General features: G+C 38.2%; 2 protein-coding genes across 3 annotated transcripts; both read right to left on the bottom strand.

Annotated features, from left to right (window-relative positions):
* Positions 1–283: 283 nt before the first annotated feature.
* Positions 284–12,814, bottom strand: znfx1 (zinc finger, NFX1-type containing 1). Of its 2 annotated transcripts, XM_060868231.1 has the most exons (16): positions 12,723–12,814; positions 11,482–11,545; positions 11,054–11,353; positions 9,837–10,987; positions 9,395–9,681; positions 8,991–9,232; positions 8,642–8,764; positions 8,299–8,447; positions 7,833–7,973; positions 7,558–7,663; positions 5,587–5,849; positions 4,991–5,130; positions 4,452–4,752; positions 3,370–3,480; positions 3,122–3,217; positions 284–2,987 (listed from the first exon to the last, which is right to left on the bottom strand). In XM_060868231.1, the coding sequence occupies exons 2-16, from the start codon at positions 11,513–11,515 to the stop codon at positions 537–539; spliced, it is 5,895 nt and encodes a 1,964-aa protein (XP_060724214.1). In that variant the 5' UTR covers positions 11,516–11,545; positions 12,723–12,814; the 3' UTR covers positions 284–536. The 2 variants fall into 2 exon arrangements, with proteins under 2 accessions (XP_060724214.1, XP_060724213.1); XM_060868230.1 differs by having other exon boundaries at positions 9,837–11,353.
* A 736-nt stretch (positions 12,815–13,550) lies between these two features.
* ddx27 (DEAD (Asp-Glu-Ala-Asp) box polypeptide 27) lies at positions 13,551–27,195 on the bottom strand. The gene is made up of 21 exons (XM_060868229.1): positions 26,884–27,195; positions 25,023–25,172; positions 24,865–24,924; positions 24,592–24,784; positions 23,230–23,279; positions 23,012–23,095; positions 22,758–22,863; positions 22,006–22,179; positions 20,803–20,953; positions 20,485–20,584; positions 19,274–19,415; positions 19,032–19,185; positions 18,782–18,863; positions 16,031–16,208; positions 15,732–15,838; positions 15,525–15,621; positions 15,325–15,416; positions 14,754–14,874; positions 14,525–14,621; positions 13,977–14,048; positions 13,551–13,829 (listed from the first exon to the last, which is right to left on the bottom strand). The coding sequence occupies exons 1-21, from the start codon at positions 26,965–26,967 to the stop codon at positions 13,814–13,816; spliced, it is 2,310 nt and encodes a 769-aa protein (XP_060724212.1). The 5' UTR covers positions 26,968–27,195; the 3' UTR covers positions 13,551–13,813.
* Positions 27,196–27,497: the final 302 nt, after the last annotated feature.

Raw genomic sequence — 27,497 nt, 5'->3', positions numbered from 1 at the left:
ATGATATAGTAAATCTGTAAGGCTCAAAAAGCCAATGAATGCACATAGTTTACAGCAAGGCTAGACCGTATAGATAGCATAAATAAGTGGGAGAGTAATATTAGTAATGACATAAAATGGAGAAAAGGAAGCAGATGATTGCACAGACTCAAACACACTCAGACACATCAACATCAGCATATGCAAGTAACGCAACCATAGATTTCATTTGTCACAAAAAGTTACTTTCATCAGTACAACCCTGCCCCCTACTGGTATAAAAAAAAAACACATGAAAAGTATGTGCAATATACATCAGCAATTCTTTTATTTTTAACATTTATTTTTCATACAGCAACAGGATATTTAATGTATTTCTAAAATTTTAATGCGTAACTAAAAAGGTGCACTACATTGGTAAATATGTGTATAGGTCTTACATTTTAGAGAATAAGGAATGTTAATGTTGCCTTTCAGTTCATTGATCCAGCAGTATATACATTATATACATAGAAAAGCAGTTGCATTATATTTCAGTGCAAGGTGGGCAAACCATTTTAAAAACCTCTTAGGTTAAAATTGTTCAAATTTGCAGCATTTGACCAAGCAGCATGTTGTGCTCCATCCATTTCTCCGGCTACATCATTCCCCTCTGTGAGAGTATGGTTGACTCCACCAATAGTAGCTTTGCATTCAGGACACTGGCTACGTACCATTGCACCTCCACAGTCTCCGATTGCATATACATGCCCATTAGGACACTTATACCAGTGTCCCTGAGGGAGAGCCATAGCTTTAACAATCATCACCCTTTCTTCATCAGTGACACCCAGGCCACTTCGTGGAAGCTTACTTTCCAGCTCTTTTAAAATCTCCTTCACTTTCTCTGCATCGTTTTCAGTGAATGGCCGAGTGTCCTCTAGGATCTGTCTTGCTTGTGTCACCTCTGCATTGACTTTCACCCCCAGCACATTGTTACTGGCCATACTGCAACGGACATTGAGCTCACATAGGTAGGAAAGCCTCTTCATTTCATGTTCTAGATCATGGATTTGCTGATCAGAGAATCTCTGAGATACATCAAGCAGGAAATTGAGACACTCCTTAACGCGCAGTGAAAATAAATAATCACTCATATCTGAAGACATGTGATCCTTTTGCATCTTCATTAGCTTTCCAAGGCTCTCCAGGAATGTTATCAAGTTCTCCTGGTACCAGAGATCTAGAAGAGATAAGCCAGACTTCTGAAGGTTCTCGGTGATATTAAAGTACTCTTCAGGAAGTTGCTCCATTAAGTTTCTCTGCCTCTGCAAAAGGAACTGGAGTTCATCTTGCTTATTCTTATTGTCAGATTGCAGACCATTGATCTGTTCCTTCACCTTCTCAATTTCTGCCAAGCTGCGGTTGATGTGGGCACCATAGCGCACATTCCTACGAATGGGAGTTCGACACCTGGGACACTCCTTCAGCCGGATAGCTCGCTGATCCAGATCAGCTTCCTCATCCTTATCCATGCCCATGTACTGGTCCATGCCAGTAGACTCGATGATATGCTTGCAGTCCTCTAGCTGTATGAAGCAAGCATCTGGCTCATCTTCATTACCAAAGAAGATCTCAATCACATCATCACGATGGCATACCCGGCACTTATCTGGACAAGGGTCTCCACAAAGACCTATACAAGGATGTCCACAGGGCAAGTACTTGTCACATTTCTTTGAACACGGTGGACGATCACATGGCTCATGGCAGAGTTTGCTACAGCTCTGGTGTGGACACTGCCACTTACAGGGTTCCATGCAAGGGACACAAGGTTCTCCACATTTTTTCATGCACACACTGTGAACACAACGATTTTGACACTTGAGGGTACATGGTGGGCAGAACTTTGGGCATGGCACACAGCACTTGTGTGAGCAAGGAAGGATTTGCTGACATTTATGTCTACAAGACTTGTGGAGGCGACCCTGGTAGCATTTGTGACAAGTCCCCGAGCAAGAATGCCCACATTTCAGGATTGTGTTACATGGGGTCCTGCAGGCTGGCTGATATAGAAGGCTCCTTGAGGAGCTACAGGGTTCTTTCTGGGTATGTCCACATTTTAACTCCATAGAAACTGGTACTTTGCAATTCTCAGTGCACATCTCACCACAGCATGCCTGGCATTTGTGTCCACATTCCAGCTTTTTCTCACATGGCTCCCTGCAGACAAATTCTTCTGGTTTCTGATGACAAGGCATTTTCTGCGTGTGCTGGCATTTTGGAACGACTTTATCTAAAAGTACCTCACATTTACGACACACTTGATAGCACCGTCTGGGACATTTGTGCCCAAGCTCACACAGCACTTTGGTGCAGTCTTTGGTACACTTGTATTTCTTGTGGTCAGCATCATAAGGGTGGCACATGCGCAAACAGACATGACCACAGTCCAGGCGAAACTCACAGGGCTTGTTGCACCCACCTTCGGGGACATTTGTAAAGTCCTTCGAAGATGACACTGGGGTTCGTGTTTCGGGATGATTCTGACAGCTCAGTGTCAAAAAACGTCCTACTTGATCTTTCTCCCTCAGGGTGTGAAGTATATTACTCCACAGCTTCACCCTGCTAAACATATCCATGTTCCCAATACAGTATAGTCCCTTCTTGGCACGAGAAAGTGCTACACACACACGGTTTGGTATTTGCAAAAATCCAACCCTGCCCTCCGGGTTACTGCGCACCAATGACAGTATGACAATATCATTCTCTTCGCCTTGATACTTATCAACGACATGAACTTTGACCCCTGAAAACTCAGCTGAGGGCATGATCTTGCGTAAACAGTAGAGCTGCCCTGTGTATGTGGTAAGGATGGTAATCTGAGAGGGCTGGTATTCCTGACGCAACAAGTAACGACAGAGTTCCACCACAAAAAGTGCCTCATGAAGGTTCTGATGACTTCGTCCATCCCTTATTCCCTCCTCATGGGACTTGTGGTCAATGAAGTAAATGTTTGTAAAAATTCCCTACAAGAAGGAATAAATGACAGGTTAGACAATAATCAAGCAAGTATTTGTTCTTGATATTATTGAAGAAATTTTTTATGTACAGCGATTTCCCAGTGTACAATTACATTTTTACTCATGGAAAAAAAACTGACCTTGATGTTTTCATACTCCAGTACAGAATCATGGTTCTCCAACTCTGAGTAGATATGAGGAGTCAAAAGACGAGCAATCTCTGGCCTCATACGATGCTGTAGTAACATGTTTATAAAGAAAATGAATAAGCAACACTCATTTATAATGATTAATATCTTAGATTTGAAAGATTTTTTTTTAGTTATAAGCATTTGATAAAATGTAAAAAAAAAAAAAAAGTGCTTGATGCACGGATTTATTAGCTCACCTGGTAGTTTAGTCTCACGAAAGGAAAACCAACTTTGACAAGTCTCTCGAACATAGACACCTCCAGGTTGAAATTTCTGGCTAGTTCGTACACTGTGGCGCTGGGTCTCAGCTGTAAACATAAGTGAACCAAATGAATCTGAATCATACACATCAGCTACAGGAAATGATCAGTGGTCATTTATACAGTAATACAGTACGTGTTATTTTGTTCAATCTATATCATTTCATTTTATAGTACAAATTATGAGGAATTTTCATTCATTTTTATTTCAAATAATCTGGCCCACCTGATTTAACTTTCCAATGGAGCGCAGAAACCTTAGACGTGTGTAGTGTAAGAATTTACCATAACAAAAGCAAAATTTAGCTAAATGCTTATTTTTACTGTTACACCATTTTTTTTTTTTGGCAAATGTAATTTAACATTGTTAAGTTTTAAATACATGAACATATACACCAGTCTTTTTTTAACCTGTAGTATATGGCAGAGATGGGGGACACGAGTCATATGACACGATGGGGGACACGAATCATAAGTCGCAAATTTGAGACTTGAGACTTGCTCGATAAGACTCGACTTGACTTTGACTTGACATTCATGACTTGAGACTTGACTCGGACTTGAGTTTAATGACTCAGAGATGGGGGACTCAACTTGACTCGAGTCAGACTTAAGTCGCAAATTTGAGACTTGAGACTTGCTTGACAAATTTTAAAAAAGACTCGACTTGACTTTGACTTGACATTCATGACTTGAGACTTACTTGTGACTTGCACGTGTGACTTACTCCCACGTGCAAGTCACAAGTAAGTCTCAAGTCATGAATGTCAAGTCAAAGTCAAGTCGAAAATGCATAAATTTAAAGCTATTTGTTTTACAAATATTTAGCCATGCATAAATTTAAAGCTATTTGTTTTACAAATATTAAACATTTTTCAAGATCCACCAGTCTACTATATAAGAGCTTTGTTAGCTAGAGTTTAAGGCTTTCTGACGCCTACATGTTCAGCATTAATTTTTTTTCCCTGTGACCCACTTGTTAGTGAATATCTCAGATATGTGCTACATGTCGGTGGTACCTGTTGATGATCTCCAATCAGAATGAGGTGCTGGCAGTCTCGGCTTAGTGTGGTAATAATGTGGGCCTCTAAGACTTCAGCTGCCTCCTCCACAATCACCAGCCTTGGCTTGAGCTCCTGCAGGACCTGTCTGTATTTGGCTGCCCCTGTGGTGGTCATGCCAATAACTCTGGCATTTTTGAGCACACACAGATCCTCGCGGCGGCGAATTTCAGCAAGGCGCTCTGCGGCATCCTGATAGACTTGTTCAGCCTGGAGAGCTTTCATACGAAGGTCAATCTGATACCGCATCATCCATAGGCTATTGAGTGAGAAAGTGAAAGAGCAAAACAAATGTTGAAAATGACAGCAAGTGAGAGAGCAAGGAAAGAACAAAAAAGCATTTACAACCTCAGATTACAGGTTTTTATTTAAATTAAGTTTCATTTAAATTCAATTACATTTTGAAAAAATGTTCTGGTTGGGTTCTCTTGCATAGTTCACATAATTATTAGGGTGCTTTGTACAAGCTATTTGTATTTGGTATAGCAGATAATTACCGGTAAAGTCTCCATCTGTCGATTAGTTTAAACTCCCATACGTTCCACACTTGCCGCTCTTCTTCTTCGCTCATAGCATCGCTCTTTCTCAGCTCCCACTTGACCCTTTTCTTTAATTTTTTTTTCTGGTGATTTTGCACCTGAACACACAAACACACACACACACACACAGTCAAGGTTGTGGTGTTGGTATTTTCACAGAGCTATAATACTTGATATCACCTTGTATAAATCTTGCTGTTACAAACCTGTGGCATTCATAACACCTACCACAGGTTTCACAAACAATTTTAGTATATATACGAAAAAGTTTATATACACAAAGGATTATGTATATGAAAATGCTAGTTAACAAGGAATGAATGATAAATGGATATACAATGATTTGAGTACAGGCTTGATGCGAAATTCTAGCATTTAAATGGAAAACATTTCTAAGGATTTCTAAGAGTTTCTAAGGATAAAACCAATATTAATTAACACCACTATGAATTCATTAATCTCCTAACCTGAAGGAATAAACTTTTTATTTGCTTATGTTAACTCATATTGCACTCAATATGATTATCATTAGGATTTTACCAGAAAATTCCTACCTCCCACCCTTCGTCATCACCTTGTCCCTGTCCCTGTCCCTGTCCTTGTCCCTGTGGAGGTTGTTCCTCAGCCTGATGTAGGTTTATGGCCAGCATTTGTGCAGACAGTTCTTCTATGGTCTCCTTCTCCCTCCTGCGTTCATCGCTGTCTCTGGCCTTAGGGTCTGAATCATCCAGGATTCTATCGGCCTCAATCAGAGCTGCCTCTTCATCCATTTCCAACAGCTGCTCTTCCTCTGCTGGTTCCCACTCATCATTTGACTCTGGAGACAGAAAAGGTGTTAGTATGAAAATAAAAACCAGGCAAAGCTCCTTCTAAAAGAATAAAGAGTAAAGGAAAAATAGTTTTGGTTACAATTTTATGAAGACTATACAAATAATGAATTTACAAAAACATTATGCAGTAATGCATCCAGATGTTAAGGTTATAAGAATTTATAAAAAGGATTACACTTTATACTGTAGCTATGTTTATTATTCATCGTGGATTATTTGTTTAATGCCTTATTAATGGTGTTTAAGCATACAATAAGAATGCCAGCAAAGAAAATTGGTTTCACCTTGCATCGATTCTTATTCATTTGTTATCGATTTATGTCTATTAATAATGGCAGTATAGTTGTAGGAGTAGTTCATATCTCATTTACTTAACATTCACAAATACTACTTTAATTATTAAAGACATATTAACACATAACAATTAATATAAGACAATTTACAGTGTGGAAAATGATCATTTGATCCCCTGCTGATTTTGTAAGTTTACCCCCTTACAAAGAAATTAACGCTCTAGAGACAGAATAACAACAACAACAACAACAAAACATTAAAGAAGGAATATAAATTAATTTGTATTTCATCAAGTCTCCTCTACCATGGGAAAGACCAAAGAGCTGTCAAAGGATGTCAGGAACAAGATTGTAGACCTGTACAAGGCTGGAATGGCTTCAAGACCATCAGCAAGAAAGGTGAGAAAGAGGCATGAAATAATTCGAAAATGTTAGAAATACAAGATAACAGTCAATCACCCTGGCTCTGGAGCTCCATGTAAGATCTCACCTCGTGGGGTAAAGATGATTCTAAGAAAGGTGAAGGATCATCCCAGAATTGCACGAGAGAAGCTTATTAATGATCTCACAGGAGCTGGGACCACCAGACCTATGAACGGCGCTATGTACCATAGAATCTTGGATGAGAACCTGATGGCCTCAGATTAGAAGACTGAAGATGAGTTTTCCGGCTTGACATTGACCAAGAACATACAGCCAAGGCAATAAAAGGAGTGGCTCAACATATTAAGATCCTGGAGTGGCCTAGTCAGTCTCCAGACCTTAATTCCATAGGAAATCTGTGAAAGGGCCTGAAACTTTGAGTTGCCAAGCGAAAGCCTCAAAACCTTCATTATTTGGAGCGTATCTGTAAAAAGGAGTGGACCAAACTCCATCCTGAGATGTGTGCATACCCGTTGACCAACTACAAGAAATGTCTGACCACTGTGCTTGCTAACAAGGGTTTCTCGACCAAGTATTAAGTCATGTTTTGCTTGAGGATCAAATACATATTTACGCAAATAAATATTTAACTTTTTTTTCTGGAATTTTTGTTCATATCCAGCCTCGGTCTGTTAAAATAAGTTTTCCATAAATACTATGGACTGTTCCCTTTCTTTGTAAGAGATTAAACTTACAAAATCACCAGAGGATCAAATAATTATTTCCCACCACTGTAACTAATTTTTCAGCAGTTTTAACCCAGTAACAGCAGTAGGAGAATTGTAACATGAATAATAATAATATTTTAGTAAGTAGTATATACCATATATATATATATATATACCATAATATATTTTATGGTGCATTCTGCAATCAGAAATGAATTTCTAGGAGTGCTAGAAAAAAAATAGATCTGCACTGTGAGCATAAAGGATCATAAACACTCGCAAACACAAAATGACGTTTTTCTTTTTTATACCTGCTTCATCATTGCCAGTTTGCTGCTGAACCCCTTCAAGGCAAAGCCATTCCATGATTAGTGATTGCTTCTTTCCTATGCTTTCAAATAACCCCGGTATCTGAGCCTAACACACACAAGCAAAATTATCAAAAACCCACATAATAATAATAATAATAATAATAATAATAATAATAATAATAATAATAATAATAATAATAATAATAATAATGGCAACTAGGTACCCAATTTACAGATTTACTTTTGTTTAATTAAATAAAGCAGTTTAGACTGACCTGCAGAGTCAGACTATCCCAGTGCTCGTCAGATATGTACTTTTGCAGGAAGTTCTCATTAATGACTCCACGCTGAGTGCATTCTAAAAAGCTCGTCTGTATTTTTAAATGGTTCTGTGCATCGTTCATCTCCCTATGGATCTGTGGAATATCATCAGGACTTTATATATTTGTTTATATACAATAAACAAATTCAATTCAAACACTTACATTTCTAGTTAGGAAAGGAAACCAATTAGAGTCAAATTTAAGAGATTGAACTGTTGGAGAAACTGAAAATATGAAAATAGACAGAAGCTGATCTACTACTGAGAACAAATTACAATTTTGTTTTAATTTCAAGTGAAACTTTTGAAATTTCTGTGTTTGTACTATAAATACTATATGTACTACTTCGTTTCAAAACTAAAAAATGAACATTGAACATTGTAAAATGTTTTTACGAAGAAAAAACTTAATGTGGCACCTCAGAAAATGCGTTCCTCAGGTGTGATGGCAGGTTTCTGCGAACATGTGGCAACCTGGTCAGCTCACGCAGAGAGAACTGCTTCAGGACCTCACTGTTACTGCGGCCACCGACCCTTACAATGCCTTTCTGCAAGAAACTATGGATACCTGAGACAAACACAACATGACTGCTTTATTGCAGGATCCTATATATTGTATTTAAAACCAGTTTTTCTGATCTTAAAGAATGATCAAATGCAACATATATAAATTTCTACAAAGAGAAATACAATACAAATATTTGTACAAAACTGAAAAAATATTTTCAAAACCCAATGAGCAGTGCATTAGCCATATAGTACCTTCTAGAAACTGGTCTAGAGCATGATTGGTGTAACAGACCACCAGCATAGGAGAATTAGCAGACCACACCCTACTGTTCTTTAGCAGGGCCTTTGCAATTTTTAGCCCCACGTGTGTCTTCCCTGCAAAGAACAAAGAACATGGCACAGGTGAATCCAGATCTTTTAAGCCCAGGTATGTATTATGTCAAAATTTAATATCTTTATATACATAATAGAATCTCTGATCCTGCTATATGACAGCTTCCCCTTTACAACCCCAGTTAGCATTTTCCTCTAATTCTGAGATATACATGAAGGTTTAAGCGAGCTATGCTTCAAATTAAACTGCCAGAAATAGTAGATCTACCTGTGCCTGGTGGGCCCTGAATGATGGCCAGTTCCTTGGTGAGGGCCAGGTTAAGGGCTTCGAGCTGGCTCTTATCAAGACCCAGTTGCTCTTCAGTCGGCCAGGACGTAGGGTTGAGGGGGATAAATGGTTTCATACTGCCCGTATGACCATCTGCTGCGATGCAGGTCAGATCATAAGTTCTTTCACCCTCCATAAAGTATGCTGGTGGACGGACATCTGGGTTACATTCTACAATGTATCTAAAAGGCAACAGAGAAAAATGACAGAGGGGTAATTTTGGGGTGGAAAAAGTGCTGGAGTATAGAATTTTGCAATGTTTTCAGCCAGACCCACATCATCTCTAACATACTGACTATAAACAGATCAACTAAATTTTTATTTAATTAATTTACAGTGTATACCTCTGAAAAGGGAGATCATCCTCCTCTTGTTCCTGAAGCCCCTCCAAGACATAGCGATAAGCTTCAAAGTAGGCCGTGGTCTCAACCATCAGGAAAGAATGAGAGGCCTGGATAGTGGCCAGTTGAGCTCGACTGTTTCTAGAGAAACTCAACAGCACTTGGCCATTTCTCAGGTCTTTGGGGTCACGGTCAGCTACCGTAGCAAATAGGAACGTTTCAAACTGGTCCATAGACAAGCAGACCAGGGACCCGTACAGCAACCGCTTGGAATTTTCCCAACGAACAAACTGTGAATTAGTGCAGAGCAAACTAGTTATTTTCTATAACTTCTCTGGAAATTGTATAAATTTAACATTAAATATGAATGAATCTAGTGTGTTAGTTTTATTTACAAATATAAAATACCATGTATGCATTAAGTTCAGATTTATTATCCTCTCACCTTAAGGGGTCGTGTGTCAAATTGCACTCTATAGGCAGTGCCTGTGGGAGTGCAGAGAGGCATGACCAATCGAGTGTCAAAGTAGACCCTGATATCATCGAAGCTTTTCTTCCTTATTGGCATGCCACTGAGGCTCTCATCTTGCTTGCTTTGCAGTAACTCTCTTATACCTTCACGTAATGGCCTTACAAAGTCCTCTCTCAGAAGCCTAAAATGTGTATCCAGGTAGATATGGGTACTGGGGTAACTTTTTGACATAATGTTAGCACGCAGGAAAGGTTTCTTGTCCTCACGGAATTCTTCAGGAGTCGGGTAAATGGTCATGTTCCTGAAGTCATCTTCCCCTTCTGGAGTATCATCATTGCCAATGAGAACTGTGTAGTTGTCTGATCTCAAGGTCCCATCTCTTGCTTTCTCTTGGAGGTGTTCCACCATGCCTTGGATCTTATCCAGTCCTTCATCAATTGTGTGTAGAATATCTATGCCAGAAGCTCGCAGATGGTTGACAACTGTTTTCACAAGAGCCAACAGCATTGAGATGGTACAGATGGAGCTGGATGGAAGCATGCTGAGCATACCAGACATGAGGTTGATAATGTTGTTCAGGTGCTGAGGATACTGCTGTCCTCGAGCAGGAACATGATCAGTCATAATTCCCGTAACATAGTGAGGAAGCACAGTTTGGAAGAAGCTAGAGTCCTTTACCACCTGTGCTAAATGTAGCACTATTCTGCGATCATACCTAGACTGAAAAGCTTTGCAGAGAACCTGGCAGAGGAGTTGTACGAGCTCCTGCCGCATGACTGTCTCCATCAGCAAAGGCTGCAGGCCCGCACTGGATGAGAGAGTAATGACCACAACAGATACATCTTTCTCCAGAAGCTCCTCCAGTGCTTTGTACCCAAGTTTCCGTACCTCAGAGGTACCATCTCTACTCCCACCTCTCATATGGCCTCCTCTTCCTCTCTGTAATTGTCCTCCACCTCTTTCTCCTCGTTGACCACCTTCCGCTCCTGCTCTTTCCCTTGATGCTTCTAGCCTACGGTTCTCTCTGTTGTCTCCTTTCCTCTCACCTCTCTCATTCTCTTGTCTGCCACCTCCTCTTCTGTCACCCACAGCTGATCTTGCCCTTGAACCTCGTCTTATGTCACCTCGCCCTGCACCTCCTCCTCTGTCACCTAAATCCGGTCTTCCCCCAGAACCTCCTCCTCTGTCACCTAAATCCGGTCTTCCCCCTGCACCTCCTCTTCTGTGTTCTCCTCCTGGTCGTCCTCCTGCACCTCCTCTTCTGTGTTCTCCGCCTGGTTGTCCTCCTGCACCTCCTCTTCTGTGTTCTCCTCCTGGTCGACCTACAGAAACTCCTCTTCTCTGTTCTCCGCCTGGTCGACCTACAGAAACTCCTCTTCTGTGTTCTCCTCCTGGTCGACCTCCAGAACCTCCTCTTCTGTGTTCTCCTCCTGGTCGAACTCCAGAACCTCCTCTTCTGCCATCTCTGTCACCTCCATATCTCTCTTGATCTGTATCAATAAAATGTAAACAAAATTAGAAAATATTAATTATTTGTCATATATTTAATTCAAAATAAGCAACAATAGTTTATAGTATAAAAGAAGCCATAGATGAAATAGAAAGAGGAAAGCAGGACCTCGACTTTGCTGTACATTTGGGGAACTATCCATGGGTCATCAGGGTTATCAAGTCGTTATGCTCTGCAAGAAAAACAAGAATCATTAAATTTGTCCATCACATGCCACCATCACATTCATCACATGTCACCACTGTCTTAGACTAAATTTCATTCTACTGGCCGATTTAAGATCCATGTAAGATTTGGCAGATTTTAGGGGGAACGATGCATGCTATTCTGAATATTAGAAATGGATCATGATAATGACATTTTTATGCATCTTTTACAGTCTTTAATTCCTTTATTCTTAACATATGAATAATAGTAATTCATATTAGGAATTACTACATGTAGTACAACCAAAATGAAAGATAAAAAAAGCCTATGTGAATTAATTATTTATGATATCATGAGCACTAACCAACCATATGTGTGTGTGTGTGTGTGTGTGTGTGTGTGTGTGTGTGTTTTGTTTTTACTGTTCAACAATACAGTGTATTTGTACTTAATAATACTATAAATAAAGAAATCTCTGTTCAAAATATACTCTAAAATCATTTTATAAAGGGATCTGTTCACGTTTGATCTTTCTTCCCTATGATCACTACACCAGATAACAGCAGGTGGCGCGTGAACACACCAATATTTACCATCTTATCATATTGAATAGTGAGCAGAGTCGCCCAGTAAAGTAAATGCAAATGAAACCACTCCTTTACTTCATTCTTAAATAGTAATCCAGTTCTGTTTGTTTTTAAATAAAGAGGTTATGTATTTCAACGTGAAACTGGTTATAATCCGCCCTATAGGCATCATTTGGACATGACACCAGTGAGTCAGCACGGATCCATTTATCAGGAAATGATTCATCTACTGATTCATTCAGCGAACATTGACATACATAATCAAAACACCGAATACAGTATTTATACATACACTTTAAATATAAAATGTATATATCTATATATAATGTGTGTCTCTGTGTCATGACAGCACACATGAAAATAAACAAATTCACCACATCTACATGGTTAAACACATACTTCCGGTCTGTCTGTCTCTCGGTTACAGAAGACAGATGAAAATACACTTAAAATCATGTCTAATCAGAATCAGAAAGATCTTTATTGCCAAGTATGTTTACGAGGAATTTGCTCTAGTACAGAAGCTCCACAGTGTAAACAGATACACATATATAATAAAGACAATATAACAGTATGGCTATGAGCACAAGATTGAGCTAGATCTGTTAAACCTACCGGTTGTGTTGCTTCCTGTCTCCTGTCCTTGTTGATCTGACAGGACGCTGTTCGGCGCGCCTTTAAATACCGAGTCTAAGTTTCGGTTTCTTGCTCGATTCACTAGAATCGAAACCACCGGGAGAAACAAAAACAAAACACTAGTCGTTACCATGTCGCTGTTTAACTGCTTCCACGTTATGAGCTTTCAGTAGACCGACTGCAGAAGATAATAAAAATTATATCCATGGCTTAAATCCAACAAAAACCTGTTTTCCATTGAATAAAAATCAGTAGGAGTTGTTGACTGCCAGCTTGTTGACGGTTAGCTTAGCAAAGCGGCTACTATTTGCTTATTCAGGGGTCTATTTTGAGAAGAGGTCCATTGGAGGTTCATTAAATTTTATTAAATGTATTGGCGTTCTTTGGGTGAGAAGAATAAAAGACAGATAGAGGGAGCTTTTTGCATACTTTGTCCATCTTCTCAAATAAATTTCTTTCTTCCCAGATAGCAAAATAACTGTTAGGTGTCTGTTCTCAATGATGAGTTATGGCACTTATCACTGTGATGAGTTTGTCCAGTTTTGGGCAAGTTGTACCAACACTGACAATGTGGATGTAAAATTGCCTGAAAGTCTGTTCAAATGGATAAAATTACATTAGGCCAATCAACCAAAAGTCTGTCAAACAAAACGGTACATGGTCCAATGTTGGCCTGGTGTCAGTTTGTTATATGGGTAGAACATTTTTAATAACAAGACATTTGTCAATTTATGCAGAATTTATTTGCTCGTTTGAAAAATGAAAAATAAATTGCAAAAACAATGACTAACAATCGGAAGTCAAACATCCAATAAAAACACAAGTAGTTTTTATTTTTACATGGCTTATGCAACAAAAACGTATGAATAACGACACCTTCCTAATATCAGTTATTCTATCATTCATGTGAATCGGCTCTAACAACGTCCCCGACAAAGCAGCAAAGAGTTATATTTGATTTTGCTGTACACACGATGATTACAAAATTGTGCTCTTGCTGTTGAGCCCAAAGGAAACATTTCCACAGATCGGTGTGAAAGAGCTTGAACAGGATTTTCATATCTGACGCATCACTTCCTCCTGAACCTGAAAGGAAAAACAAACAGATTTACCTGGATTACAAAACTGGATATTAAAGGTTTAATAAAGAGATTTTATTTAATAGTTATCCAACATACACTTTGGTTTGTAAAATAATTAATTTTCTCTTTATAGTAATGATAAATAACCTACTTGGCTTTGGATTTAAAGCGTCCTCCTTTCTTATTTGCAAGGCCTAGTCTTTTTCTGTCCTCAAAGGAAGGCCTGCAGAAATACAAAAGCTTGTTTTAAACACCAGTGAATGAGACGTAACTTTGCAGCAACATTAGTAAAAATGTTCAATTTTTTTAAAGCCCTAATATTACAATGAATGTTCGTTGTTTATGCCCCGATTGGACCTTTAAAGTCTACAGTAGTTAAGGAGTAAAGTGGAAGCTGCTGTTATCATGAACACCTGCTTTATCTAAGAGGAGTATTGGAGCACAACAGAAGGAGAAGCTACAAGTGACCTTGGTGCCAGGCACAAAGATATCATTTATTAACTTATCTAGGCAGACAGATAATACAGGAGTCTGAAATGACGAGAGTCTCTATATCTTCAAGCAAGACCATTTGAGAACTTATTACAAGCTTTAAAAGCATTATAATACTTGATGAATGCATTCTAAGCATACTGACATAATAATACTAAGACCATTCACTGGGTCTGAAAGAATCCTGGATGTCTGCAGAGAACATACCCGGATCTGTATTGCTTCAGGACTTTCTTGCTGACGTTAGTGAGCTCCTTGTCAAACACAGACTTCTTCGTAGGTTTTCCACCTTTTTGTTTTGAGGCTGACGAACAGGAGACATGAAAAACAAAAAAATTATTTCACGCTGAATCGATTTCTCTAGGTTGCACAATTCTAGGCTTAAGCGAATTTATTCTTAAATCCTTTGACCACTATTTGAATTTAAAGCACTAACCTGTGTTTTTGGGCTCATCTTCTGGCACTACTCTGGCTCTCTTTGGCTTGCGGTCACGTTTTGCAGAACGCTCAGCAAACATCTGAGACTTAAGCATTTCAAATTGAGCTCTTTCTTCAGCCTGGCATGCACACAAAAGGAAAACCAATAAACCAATCAGAAACAAAAGTGAAACTGATTTCCAGAGCAGCTAGTTCAGAGCAGGCTAGTACAGAATATCTCCTGTATGTCTGTTTCAGTATGTTCATTAACAAACTTAAGGATACGAGTATTTTATATTGAGATCATTGGAAACTTTAATTGCATTCTGCTGGACTGAGACTTGTTTTTGTTCAATTTTTTTTGAAGTTTTGTTCGAAACTTCAATTTTTAGGGCTATTTTGTATAAATTCGTTACATACAATACCAATTTTAGCTCCATGTATAAGACAAAAACAGTAAATGTTGAAGGCGAGTGAACAGATATGCAAGCCACTATAGATTTGTGTGTATAGTTCACAGCACACTATGTATATAAAACAAATGCGGTGATGGGGAAACAGGGTTAAACTAGGTTACAGAAAACCCATACCGACAACACTTTCTTCTTGCTGTCTTTCAAGAACTGAGCACGCTTCTTCTTCCCCCTTAAGGCCAAGTCGAAGTCCTGAAGTGCTTTGCTCACTAGACAAGAAAACATTTAGTGTCATTAGTGTGTTCTTTCATACTATATTAAATTGTAGCAGGTAGCTACCACATTGTAAGGAAAAAAAAAAAAAAAAAAAAACTCACTTCGCTCCTTCTTCCTCTCCTCATGGGTTTGGAACCATGACCTTGCTGGTTGTTTCTCATCTGATTTCTGTGTTAGCCTCTTCTGAGCCACACTGATCTAAAACCCACAAATGCAATTTCACCAGATAAAAAGCAGGACAAAACACAAAAATGGTCATGAGGAATTAAGGAATAAATTAGTTTGTTTGTTCTTTTTTTAAGCATTACCTGTGCTTCTGAATGCACCATCTCTTTCTCTTCTCTCTCCCAACGTAAGACGGCATATACATCCTTCTCTAACTTCTCAATCAGATCTCTGAACTTCAGAATCACCTCTGACACAAATAAACAGATAGAAAAAAAGTCAAAACATTCCAGAAATGAAAGCTGACTTTCTCAACTGCAAAAATGATCTAAATTACTGTTTCAAATTTTTCATTTATCTATGCATTAATACCAAGACTTAATGTCCTCAGCTGCTGGTTTAACTTCATTATAAACATGTGCTTGTTGCATTGTGCTTTTACCCTGAGGAATAACACGAGCTTTAACAGGAGTTTTGGCTTTTCTGACGATCTCCTTCAGCATCTTCCTCTCGGTTTCTCCGACCAGCGACACAGAGCGACCTACTTTCCCTGCTCGCGCTGTGCGGCCCACTCTGTGCACATAATGCTTCACTGTGTTTGGCATGGTGAAGTTTATAACCTTGAGAAAGTTGGGATAAATAGAAATTTCAATTCAAGAGGCAAATAAATAAATAAAGAGGAAATCACAACGATGATTATTCAACTAATTGCTGGAAAAATTAAATTTTCAGTTTTGAAAGAAAAACCTGAAGAATCACTTGAACCTTCTAGCAGTTGTGATCATATTAGTTAAACAACTAGAACTCTAGTTAAATTTGGCAGTTTTATTTATATGTACTGATGTTGTAGGATTAAGAGAATTGACTTATGATTTAATCTTGCTAATATTTTGTTTTCTCTCACAAAACAAATCTCACATTTTATCCTTATGGATCCTTTTATCCTTATGGATCAAGCTGGCAAGCATTAGCAACCAGAGCTAACATTACCAGAAATGTTATTTTTATATGTTTTATGTTTATTTGAGGTTTACTTCTTATGTATTATCAAGAACACTGTTCAAATTAGAAGGCAATAAGTTGAATTTTCTGGCATTCTACATAAGATTTATATGTGCTAGCTAGCTTCTTAGCAAAAGCACTAACACTACATAGCTTTAAGACTTTAGCAGACAGGCTTACGTTTTTGGTGCAACTTAATGTTTCCCTTAATTCTACGTTAGCAACTGAGTTACTGCTGCTATTTTTGAGAATACAGGCTATTCTGAAACAAAAGGGGTGAAAACAGCAAGTACCCAAACTTTGAGTATTATTTTGTGTGCCTAGATTTTTCAGAACAATCATCATTTTGGGCTGCTGGTGTTCAACTCTGTCTTTCATACGAGCCACAAAAGAATTCACTCAGGACTTTATATCTTCAAAGTAAATTGTGATATGAAACCTATTAAAAGGCACTAAAAATAATTCAATTGTTTATACATGATTAAAAATTCCCATCTGATTTCCATTTTTATGGCACAACGTAACAGTGTTAAATAACACCCTTAACCATCATCTGCTCAGATGCATCTATCTGGATCTCTCAAATCTCTCCATATAAGAGCATCTACCAAATGTCAGAAATGTAAATAATGCTTTACCAATGTAGTATTGCATCTTATTATCATTTATATCTTATTATAATTTAAAGTGTATTCTTAAAAGTAAATATTTGCACTTTATTAGTGGTAAGGTTAAAGGTCTTACATAACATATAAGATGTTAGCCTCTCAGTTTGAAACTCCTAACAAAAGCCCCTTGAATCAAGGACACGCTAGCTAACAGTTTGCCAACAATCTCTATTCCGTTATTCTACTGATAAGAATAAAGGAAAAGATATGCAGAAGTTCATACTCCCACTTTCCTTTTCTTGCAAGTGTGTACGTGATGACCCAAACTATCCAACAAGCTTGAAATCAGCCGTGCATTATTAAGGCTTAAAACGCTTAAAAGGCTGAATATAGCACAACATTGCATCTGCTGGAATGCAAATGACTTATTTGAGGCTACTTGTGCTAGTGTTATGCTGATGAACCTCAGTGCAATCTGTCTCACACCTTGTTTTTGACAGTTTTGTCATCCAGGCAAGCTTTTAATTCAGTACATCATTAAATCAGCTTGCTGGTGATACAAGCTGTCATGGACCACGTCAAGGCTGTCTCAAAATTAATTATTTAACTTCATTTACCCTGCAGGTTACCTGAACATTGTCAAGACCAAAAGCTGCACATGCAAAGTGTTTGGGTGGTTTCGTCTATCAGAGGTGGTAACAAGGTAAACAGGCGAGGACAATAAACCACAGTGTGTAGAGTCAGTATATTAGACTGCATTTTTTTCTGATGTAAGTCATGCAACAGTTTGCTTCCTTTTCTTTTAGATCTTTTCTTAATGTGCTTCCATTGGTTAGGACCACAGTCCTGCCCATGTATTTACTGGTGGTTCGAGTATTGACTGGTAGTGATGTTAGATGCTTAAGAGTAAATCTACTGGGCTTGAGCAATTCATTAGATCATAAGGCTTTAATAATAATCTGAAAATTTATCTGGATAAGAGCATTTTTAAATGCTGTAAATAATATTGGGGCAACACAACACACACACACACACAACACACACACACACAAGACTTGATAATTTCATACTGTGTTTCCTCCAGAAACAGAAAGGTTTCTCCTCCAAACTTGATTTGGGAAAAAAAAATTTCAGTAGGGAAAAGGATGTTAAAGTAAATAATCCACTTTCATTCAATTCATTTAATTCATCACACCTGCAACTGAATCTGTAACATGACTGCTGACGATGTATAACGGACATGACAGCAAATTGGGCTGAAGGATTTCAGCCAAAATGGAGACGGAATCTAGAGGATGTGTCACACCGTGTAATCACCTGACAAGCCCATCACTGACAGGCTACGTGACCGTCATCTACAGTGCTGGGCTACAACGGGCACAAGTGTATCAATACCATGCTCAAGTTTAAGTGGATTACAATTATAGACTGTCTCACTATGTCTCTGGATATCACACTGGATTACAGGTGTACAATCACATCCCTACTATAAACTGTACATCTAAATAAAAGAATGAGAACAATGTCAAGGCAAGAAAAAGACATCTCAAAACTGAGTGTTATATTATTCAGGTAAAACCTACTGTTTTGACTCCTTCAATATCCAGACCTCTGGCTGCTACATCTGTGGCCACCAGGATGTCAATCTGCTCATCTTTAAATCGCCTAATGAGACAAGACAGAAATGTACATTTCAAAAACCTTTTCATAATTTGGATTTTTCTTACCCAATGTGCCTTTGCACAACTTCAGTTCCATTTAAAACGATCCTTCTTTATAGACCGTATGAGTATCTCTGCCAAGTGATTTGCGCAGAAAGTTTTCCAAGCGTACCTGAGACTTTCCAGTCTTTGTGTCTGAGACAGGTTTCCATGCAGCTCTCCAACCTTTAACCCCATGAGGCCGAGGAGGATGTGCATGCGGTGGGCCTGTTTCTTAGTCTGGGTGAACAACATGACATGGTCCTGAAAGGTGCGTGTGAGGAGCGCTGCATACATGGAAAGAAAAGGTAAATATTAAGGGGAGCAGTTCAATTAGCAACAGTTAGCAGAGTAAGAAAAAGGCTTTCCCCTCACCTGCAACTATAGCCTCTCTGTCTCCTTCTCTGGCTGGTCGAATCCTTACAAATTCCTGTCTGAGGTATGGAGCCACATCTGTGTTACTGTTCACAAAGATTCGCACTGGTTGCTTCAGTGACACTGAGGCCAGATCCTTCACCTGTGTTACATAAAATTCATGTTTAGGATTTCCAACATAATTTGCACTCAGGATACAGTGTGTAAAGCTCATTTAATCATCTCTACAATCCTCTGCACACACATGCGCTTTGAGTCATCCTCAGAACAGCTTATCTCTCCTTACCTTCCCTTTTCCTTCATTTGCATATGCATGTAAATCATTTGCTCATTTGGCTTTTCCAAAGTATCACTCACAAGAGACCAGATGCAACATAATTAGTTGAGGTGTTTAAGACCAGCAGTAAGCATCAACAAGAAACTACATTTCACTATATGTTTCTTAACTCTGTTCTATTTTTACAGATTTTACTTATTCACTACATTTCAACAGATTTTGTGACCGTCAGATGGATTCAACAACCAGCGAAAGAACAATTAATCTGACACTGTTGATTTTCACTAATTAAAATGACTCATTTAATATGCAATTCCATTTGATTTCAATCTAAATGCACGTCAATTGGCTGTGATGCACCTTGCTTTTGCAACCAAAGCATGAAAAGAGTTCAAATAACCTTTGCTCGGTGGATTAATTAGCATGCATGGATATGAATGAGTCTTGTGAAAAATGAAGCATGTGCAATGTAAAGTTGACAGTGCACAATGACCAATAAAAAAGTGGTATGTTATTATTATTACTATACATTGTACATGTGATGCAAAGTAACTATCATGGCTGAAATCCAAAATGTTTCTCAGGAAAGCATAATTATTATATATTTTTTTCCCCTAGGTTTGTTTTAATGCACTTAACTAGCTAACCACACGCTGTCATACAGTGTATACCCAGTTAATTGTGCTGGATCTGGGCACCATAATGGATTGCAACTTCCCACAGACTAGCTAAAATCTCCCATTTGTCCACCCCTGACATTTATAGATGTAATCTTATTACATAAAAGGTGCTAAAAATACCCTGTATGCCTTATACGATATGTAAGATGTGTACAAAATGGCAGATAGATGTTCTGTACATGAGTTCCACTAGTCCACCAGTGCAAGAGTTATTAAGAGAGAGAGAGAGAGAGAGAGAGAGAGAGAGATATCACCTCTTCACTCATGGTTGCAGAGAACAACATAGTCTGTCTCTGATAAGAGCACATCCGGATAATCTCCTTCATCTGCTCCTCGAAATATTCATCCAACATCCTGTACAAAAACAAAAGATCATCCTCCAACAAATAAACAACTGTTGCACAACCTATTCCTATAAAGCCAGGAGTAAATCTAAACCAATACCTAATGTTAATGCTGCTCGTCGAGATTATGACTAAATAAAGGTTACGCAAAAAAGTTTGGTCAGAAAGAGTACACTCCTTCTTTTCTGATATCACTAAAAAAAAAAAAAAAAAGAATAAGAATCTAACCTGTCAGCCTCATCCAGAATAAGCACCTCGATTTGACTAAGCTCAAACGACGGCGTGTTGTGTAAGTGATCGATCAAGCGGCCAGGCGTGGCGATCAGGACGTCAGGCCCCAGCCTCAGCGCCGCCTCTTGAGATTTCAGGTCCAAGCCGCCTGAACAAACACAAACAAAAGACCAATGCAGATATCGCATGTAGCTTCTACACCTTCTGTATCATCAAGAATAAACATCTAGCGGGACAAACACAACTATGACTCTTGTTAACTAGTTATTCTACACAGAACCACTCACAGGCCTGGAATACTGACATTTAAGGAGTGAAAATTCATTTCATTGGCTTCTGACATATTTCAAAGTAGTAAGCGATGTATAGCTTATTTTATATCCAAAATTCGGGTCCCACTTCCTTCCGTTCACCTGTCGTAATCTGATATGATTTAATCATGAGAAAAATAACCTAGATATCAGCATGCATAAAATGTGTGGCCTTCTAACACAGGAGAGGACTAAGCAAGCATTTTTTATCTGTCTGGTGGTCATGTTCTGGTTGCCTGGTAACCTTTGTGCATAGAAATCCCTGGGGAAAGGATGTCAGTGTAAATTGTCCTTTTCTGGTCAAGTTTAACATTAGGTTGTTAGTTAGCAATTAGTGTTGGGCGAGATGACAAAAAATATTATATCACGATTCTCAAGGTTACATAATATATAATCACAGTATATAGGTTCGCCTCCAAACATTTTGATATTAATTTTCTATATAAATATTTAACAAATAAATGCATCATATTTTCTATTTAAAAAAAAAATAAATAAATAAAAAACATTTTCATGTAGGAAAAAATAAACGAATATACTGAATATTTAACACCGAAAAAAACATTGAAACATTGAGAAAAGTATGCAAAAGAAAAATAAGTAAATCAATTTTAACATCAAATTATTCAGTTTCTAATGAAATATATTTATGACAAATGTCAACAATAACAATAAGCAGATTGTGACATCATTTATAACGTTACAGAAACAGTGTTGTCTTATCACCCAGCCCTAACTGCAGTCTTCACTAAAAAGCCACCAGGTTGCACACATTCCAAGTAAAGTCATTTTTCTTTTGAGGTCACTGGCATGAGTACAGATAAGAAAAGCAGAGAGATTAAACCCGAGAGAAAAGGAAAAAAAAAAAGCATAAAAATGGGGCACATACCCACAGCCAAGCAGGTGGTGATGTTGGTGAACTGAGCCAGCTCACGTGCTACAGTGTGCACTTGGATACCCAACTCTCGGGTGGGTACCAGCACAAGGACACGTGTTACCTGCGTTTCTCTCGGCTTATAAATGAGACGCTCCAGTACAGGCAACATGAACGCTGCAGTCTTACCTGTGTATAAAAAAAGAGAAGAGGGGGTGGTATTAAGGTAAGTAGGGCACTAGCACCACTGAGGTGCTATGATCAGCAGGAAATAAGTGTTGGACCTTACAAGTCACCAGAACTTCTGCAGTGCATCTTAAACCATATGTTCTCAACACAAGCTCAGTCCTCTCATTACATATGATGTGAGCAGTTGCAAATTTTTACACCCAGTGATTCATAAAAGCATTTTTAAAGCATGTAAATAAATAGAATCACGTTATCGCTCCTGTTTGGTGTGAAACAAAATTGTTTGTGTTTTTATTGCTCAGATTTCATTTTTAAGTAAAAAAAAAAGTTACATATAAAGCTTGTGCATGTGGAATTTTATTACAGACATCCATGATATTTTAAATGTTTGAGATAACAGCTCTGTGGATGAGCCCCTAGAATTGAATCAGTGTCCAAAAAATGATTGTAAACTTAGCACTAAACTTAAATCTTAAACTTATCTTAAATCTAAATTCAATCAGGCAGATACATGGATTTGTTTAAAAAAGGTATGGTTCCCTTTTTCTATAGCGTGCATGAAAAAATTTGAGAATTACCGGTTCCAGTAGCAGCACAAGCACAGATGTCCTTCCCCAGTAAACCCACTGGAACACACGCTTTCTGGATAGGTGTAGGCTGCTTGAAGCCCATGGTGGTGATGGCCTGTGGAAACAGCGGGACAGTACACACCGTTTCGATGTTAAAAAAAAAAAAAGAAAACTACTGGATTTAGTATGAAATTTTTGTCTGATCACTAATAAACTTTAAAAGTGAAGAACTGAGCAGTATGAAGTAAGTCATGACAGCTGACCTTCAGCAGTGGTCTTGACAGATTCATGTCCGGGAATGTTAGGTTTTCATCATACTGCGAGGCATCTTCAAAGAAGGCTTCAGGCTAAAAGTTAAACAAACAATGAACTAACCTAATAAACACAACACACTTAATTGGAAAACATGATGAAGCCACTGAACTCTTATTGTGTCATGCTTGGAGGACACGTCATGTAAAAACTGATTATAAAGACATACCTCTTCTGCTGCCTTTCTTTTTCCTTTCTTGCCTTTTTCTCTTATTGTATCTATAAGGGGAAGGTATAATAACGATCAAGGTCTTTACATGCACAAGTTGGAAAACCCAAGCGAGTTTTGTACAGCATTTGGCAGATGCCTTTATCCTGAGAGACTTACATTTATATAATTTGTACAGCTGAGCAGACAAGAGTAAAGAGCATTGTTTAAATGCACAGCAGTGGCAGCTATAAACTCATGACCTTCAAAAGTACAATGTCTTAACCACTGAGCTGCCAGGGCCACAAACTTACAAGGCTATTATACAAAAATATGTGCATTTGTTTTTTTAGGGCCTTGTGCTAGTTCTAGTGTGAACCGCAACGATCCCTGCCTCTGTTGTCTGGGTGAGATCTAAATATGACTATTTATACCACTCTCAAAGACCGAGTATGACTGGTCCTGATTTAGTCCCTATTTGCTAATAATATATCCTGGGAAGTCTTTCCACTAGATTTTGGAACACGATTGTGGGAATTTTCTCACTTAGCCACAAGAGCATAAGTGAGGTCAGGTACTGGCTTCAGGTTTGGAGGTCTGGGGTGCAGTCAGTGATCCAGTTCAGTGTTCAGTGGGGTTCAGATGAGGTATTTGTGTAAGACACTTGAGATCTTCTACTCCAAACATGGCAAACCTTGTCTTTATGGAGCTCGCTGTGTGCACAGGGGTATTGTCATGCTGGAACAAGTTTGACCCTTAGTTTTAAGTGGGAACACATTTTAATGCTAAAGCATAAAATACATTCTATGCAACTGTGCTTCCAAGTGTTTGGGGAGGTACATTGCCTTGTAGAGATTACATGCACTATTAATTGCCTTATCTATTTATTTATCTATCTATACATATACATACATACATACATATACATACATACATATACATACACACACACACACACACACTATATATATATATATATATATATATATATATATATATATATATATATATATATATATGTGTGTGTGTATATATATATATATATATATATATATATATATATATATATATATATATATATATATATATATATATACATACATACACACACACACACACACATACATACATACATACATATACACACAAGGAATTGTAAGATATATTAAAAAAGGTCTGTTTAAAAAGATTTAAAAACCACGTCTAACCTAAGATATGGGGAAGTTTAATCTTGCATTTTGTCATTCTTAATCAAATAAACATTGGCTAATTGCTTTGCCATAAGAGGAATTAAACACTTCAGGAAATGCTGTCATTGGAAAATACTGCACATTCATTAGAAACTACAAAGTGTCAGTAATGATGCCACTCTTTAAAGCTCACCTGCTTTTTTGAGAACAACTTCATCCCCAGAATTAAACTCATCCTCATCAGTGTGATCCTCCCCATCTTCACCTGCATCATCACTGCCATCAACATCATCATCATGTTCAGCATCATTATCACCTTCAGCATCCTCTCCCTCCTCCTTTTCCTTGGTCGCTGAACCACTTTTGCCGCCTCCTTTCTCTTTCTCCTGAACACCAACACGACAAAAGGTAAGTCACAGCTCAATCATACCACATATGAAAACAGCACTTGGGGTCACAGTCTCACCTCAATTTTGCGCTTCTTACGCACTTTCTCTATCTTCTCATCCAGTGTGGTGGGTGCTTTCTGGAAAACAGAATAAATCATCCGTGACATTAAGCACATTTGACAGGGGAGTCTGTTGCTCCTACAGAGCTTGGAAGATGAAAATATGGTGCACTCACTCTCTTTTTAAGTTGGCTCATAACATCTGCCATGGCCCAGTCCCCACTGTACAGCCCATCTCTCTCTTCAAACTCAAAGTCTGCGTTGAAGTCTCCATTGCCTCGTCTTTTTAGCGCCCTCTTCTCCTTACTCAACACGATGGGTTGCTCCTTTCAGTGTAAAAAGAAAACCCACCTTGAACCACTTGCATACTGATGTTTCTTCAATGACATGCAAGATTTAATATATTATGAAAGCATTTTTAGTTTAAATTTCATGTTGGTTTCCTGCATTACCCACAATGCCGTTTGACCACCTGCCAAAACTGGCAGCATTAGAAATTAGCCCTTAATCTCAATCCTAATCTCAATTATTCTGTTCAGATCTCACCTATTTATCTACACACTCCATTCAAACAGATCAGGTTCTAATAAATAATCTAATAAAGTACTAAGTAACCTAATCAAGCTTTAATTTCATTTTGCTAAAAGCTACAGCAGAGTCATTGTGCTCATCATCGTATCTGTGTTATAGCTGAGACTTTCCTTTCTCCACTATGTCTATAGTGAATTCCTCACTTATGACACTGACGATCACTTTAAAACCACGTGTGAGATAAACATAGCTCTTATTTTCTGGATCCTTATATTTGAAAGTGTTGCTTTTTTTCTAGTATTCAATAGTATTGTAATGGTGCCAACAATGTTACTTATGTATGAAACACAGTGTTATAGAGTTTCCACAGCAGTTTTGGTCTTTCAGTGATCGACGCCACTACAAGCTCGAAGACACTGACTGCTCACACCTATACAATACCAATGATTTGTTTTAAAATACAGGCTCTTGAGCTAAACTTTACTTTAGGAGGCTATAGACAGTTGTATTGTAGCATCATAATAAAAGTGTAAATAGGGGTTTGGGGATTTCAACACAGACAGGCTTAACCTGCATAACTTACAGTTTACCCAGCAGTTTTATCTCACATTCTGTCCACAGGTTATTGTGAATATACACATATATGTGTGTTTATTTTTTTGATAAAGACACAGAAAAACACTTCTCGTGGGGTTTCAGCAGGTGTGTGACGGAATTAACACTTAATCACACCTGTATTCAGTACTTTAAGTCATACCTAGTCTGAAGTCACATGAAACTCAGTGTTAGTTACACGTGATAATGTAGTTAAACTACTAGTTACACTAGTCATTTACTACTGAGTAACACATGAAATGTAGTCACAATACTAGTTACTAACACGTGACAATGTAGTTAAACTACTAGTTACACTAGTCATTTACTAGTTACTAACACGTGATAATGTAGTTAAACTACTAGTTACACTAGTTACCAACACGTGACAATGTAGTTAAACTACTAGTTACACTAGTCATTTACTAGTTAGTAACACGTGACAATGTAGTTAAACTACTAATTACACTAGTTACTAACACGTGACAATGTAGTTAAACTACTAGTTACACTAGTCATTTACTAGTTAGTAACACGTGATAATGTAGTTAAACTACTAGTTACACTAGTCATTTACTAGTTAGTAACACGTGACAATGTAGTTAAACTACTAGTTACACTAGTCATTTACTAGTTACTAACACGTGACAATGTAGTTAAACTACTAGTTACACTAGTCATTTACTAGTTAGTAACACGTGACAATGTAGTTAAACTACTAATTACACTAGTTACTAACACGTGACAATGTAGTTAAACTACTAGTTACACTAGTCATTTACTAGTTAGTAACACGTGATAATGTCTTTGCATCTACAGCTGGTGTGCGTGTATCTAGGTAACTCTCTAGTGGCTCAGAATAGACACAAACTCTGCGTTTAACAAGACTGAACCCATGTGGCGTTCACCCACCTCATCATCTGAGCCCGATTCCTCTTCTTCTGGTACATCTGCGTCGTCAACAATAGTTCCGATCAGATCAAAATCTGACAACATGGTTAAGCTCTGAACACTGCAGATCACACTGTACACACTGATCACACCGCCTTGCTTTATTTACAAGTACAGAACCTGACCACAACGCAACACACCCTGTAATAAGAATGCAGTCAAGTCTGTAATCTTCTCTTTGGCGATATTTATATATCATACAGGGAACTTGAATATAAAACCGCTACTAAACGACGATCGAGGACGCAACACAAGTCGTCCATCTGACCCCACGTGTTGTAAAAGCGCAAGGGGTTACGTCACTTCCTCCACCACAGCTTCTGCTCGGCGGTTCTAAACGGTAGCGACACCTGGCGGCGAGATGAGATTAATTTCATACAAAAGCTTCGAACCGGCTTACTTTACAGGTGTAGTAGCTTTTACTAGACTATTTACCCCAACTAACACCCAGGATCACTCTAAAGTCCTGCACGTTATAGTTTTTCTGCTCTAATACAGCCCCTTCAGTCCAATGACTGCTAATTATCTGATTATTTAAATCTTCATGAAGGATTAAACATGAAAGATGTTTTCAC

The sequence above is a fragment of the Tachysurus vachellii genome, chromosome 4, assembly GCF_030014155.1.
Source record: "Tachysurus vachellii isolate PV-2020 chromosome 4, HZAU_Pvac_v1, whole genome shotgun sequence".
Taxonomy (NCBI): domain Eukaryota; kingdom Metazoa; phylum Chordata; class Actinopteri; order Siluriformes; family Bagridae; genus Tachysurus; species Tachysurus vachellii.
Note: the sequence above shows the minus strand (reverse complement) of the source record. Positions and strands in the feature narration are given on the sequence as shown.

Coding starts and splice junctions, on each gene's coding strand:
- znfx1 (XM_060868230.1), bottom strand. CDS start 11,515: ATGGATAGTTCCCCAAATGTACAGCAAAGTCGAG. Junction 7,974..8,298: donor TGAGGAACGCATTTTCTGAG/GTGCCACATTAA, acceptor GATATTCCACAG/ATCCATAGGGAGATGAACGA. Junction 5,131..5,586: donor GTGATGACGAAGGGTGGGAG/GTAGGAATTTTC, acceptor TTGTGTGTTCAG/GTGCAAAATCACCAGAAAAA.
- ddx27 (XM_060868229.1), bottom strand. CDS start 26,967: ATGTTGTCAGATTTTGATCTGATCGGAACTATTGTTGACGACGCAGAT. Junction 19,416..20,484: donor CTGCAACCATGAGTGAAGAG/GTGATATCTCTC, acceptor TATGTAACACAG/GTGAAGGATCTGGCCTCAGT. Junction 14,622..14,753: donor AGATGAGCCCAAAAACACAG/GTTAGTGCTTTA, acceptor CCTGTTCGTCAG/CCTCAAAACAAAAAGGTGGA.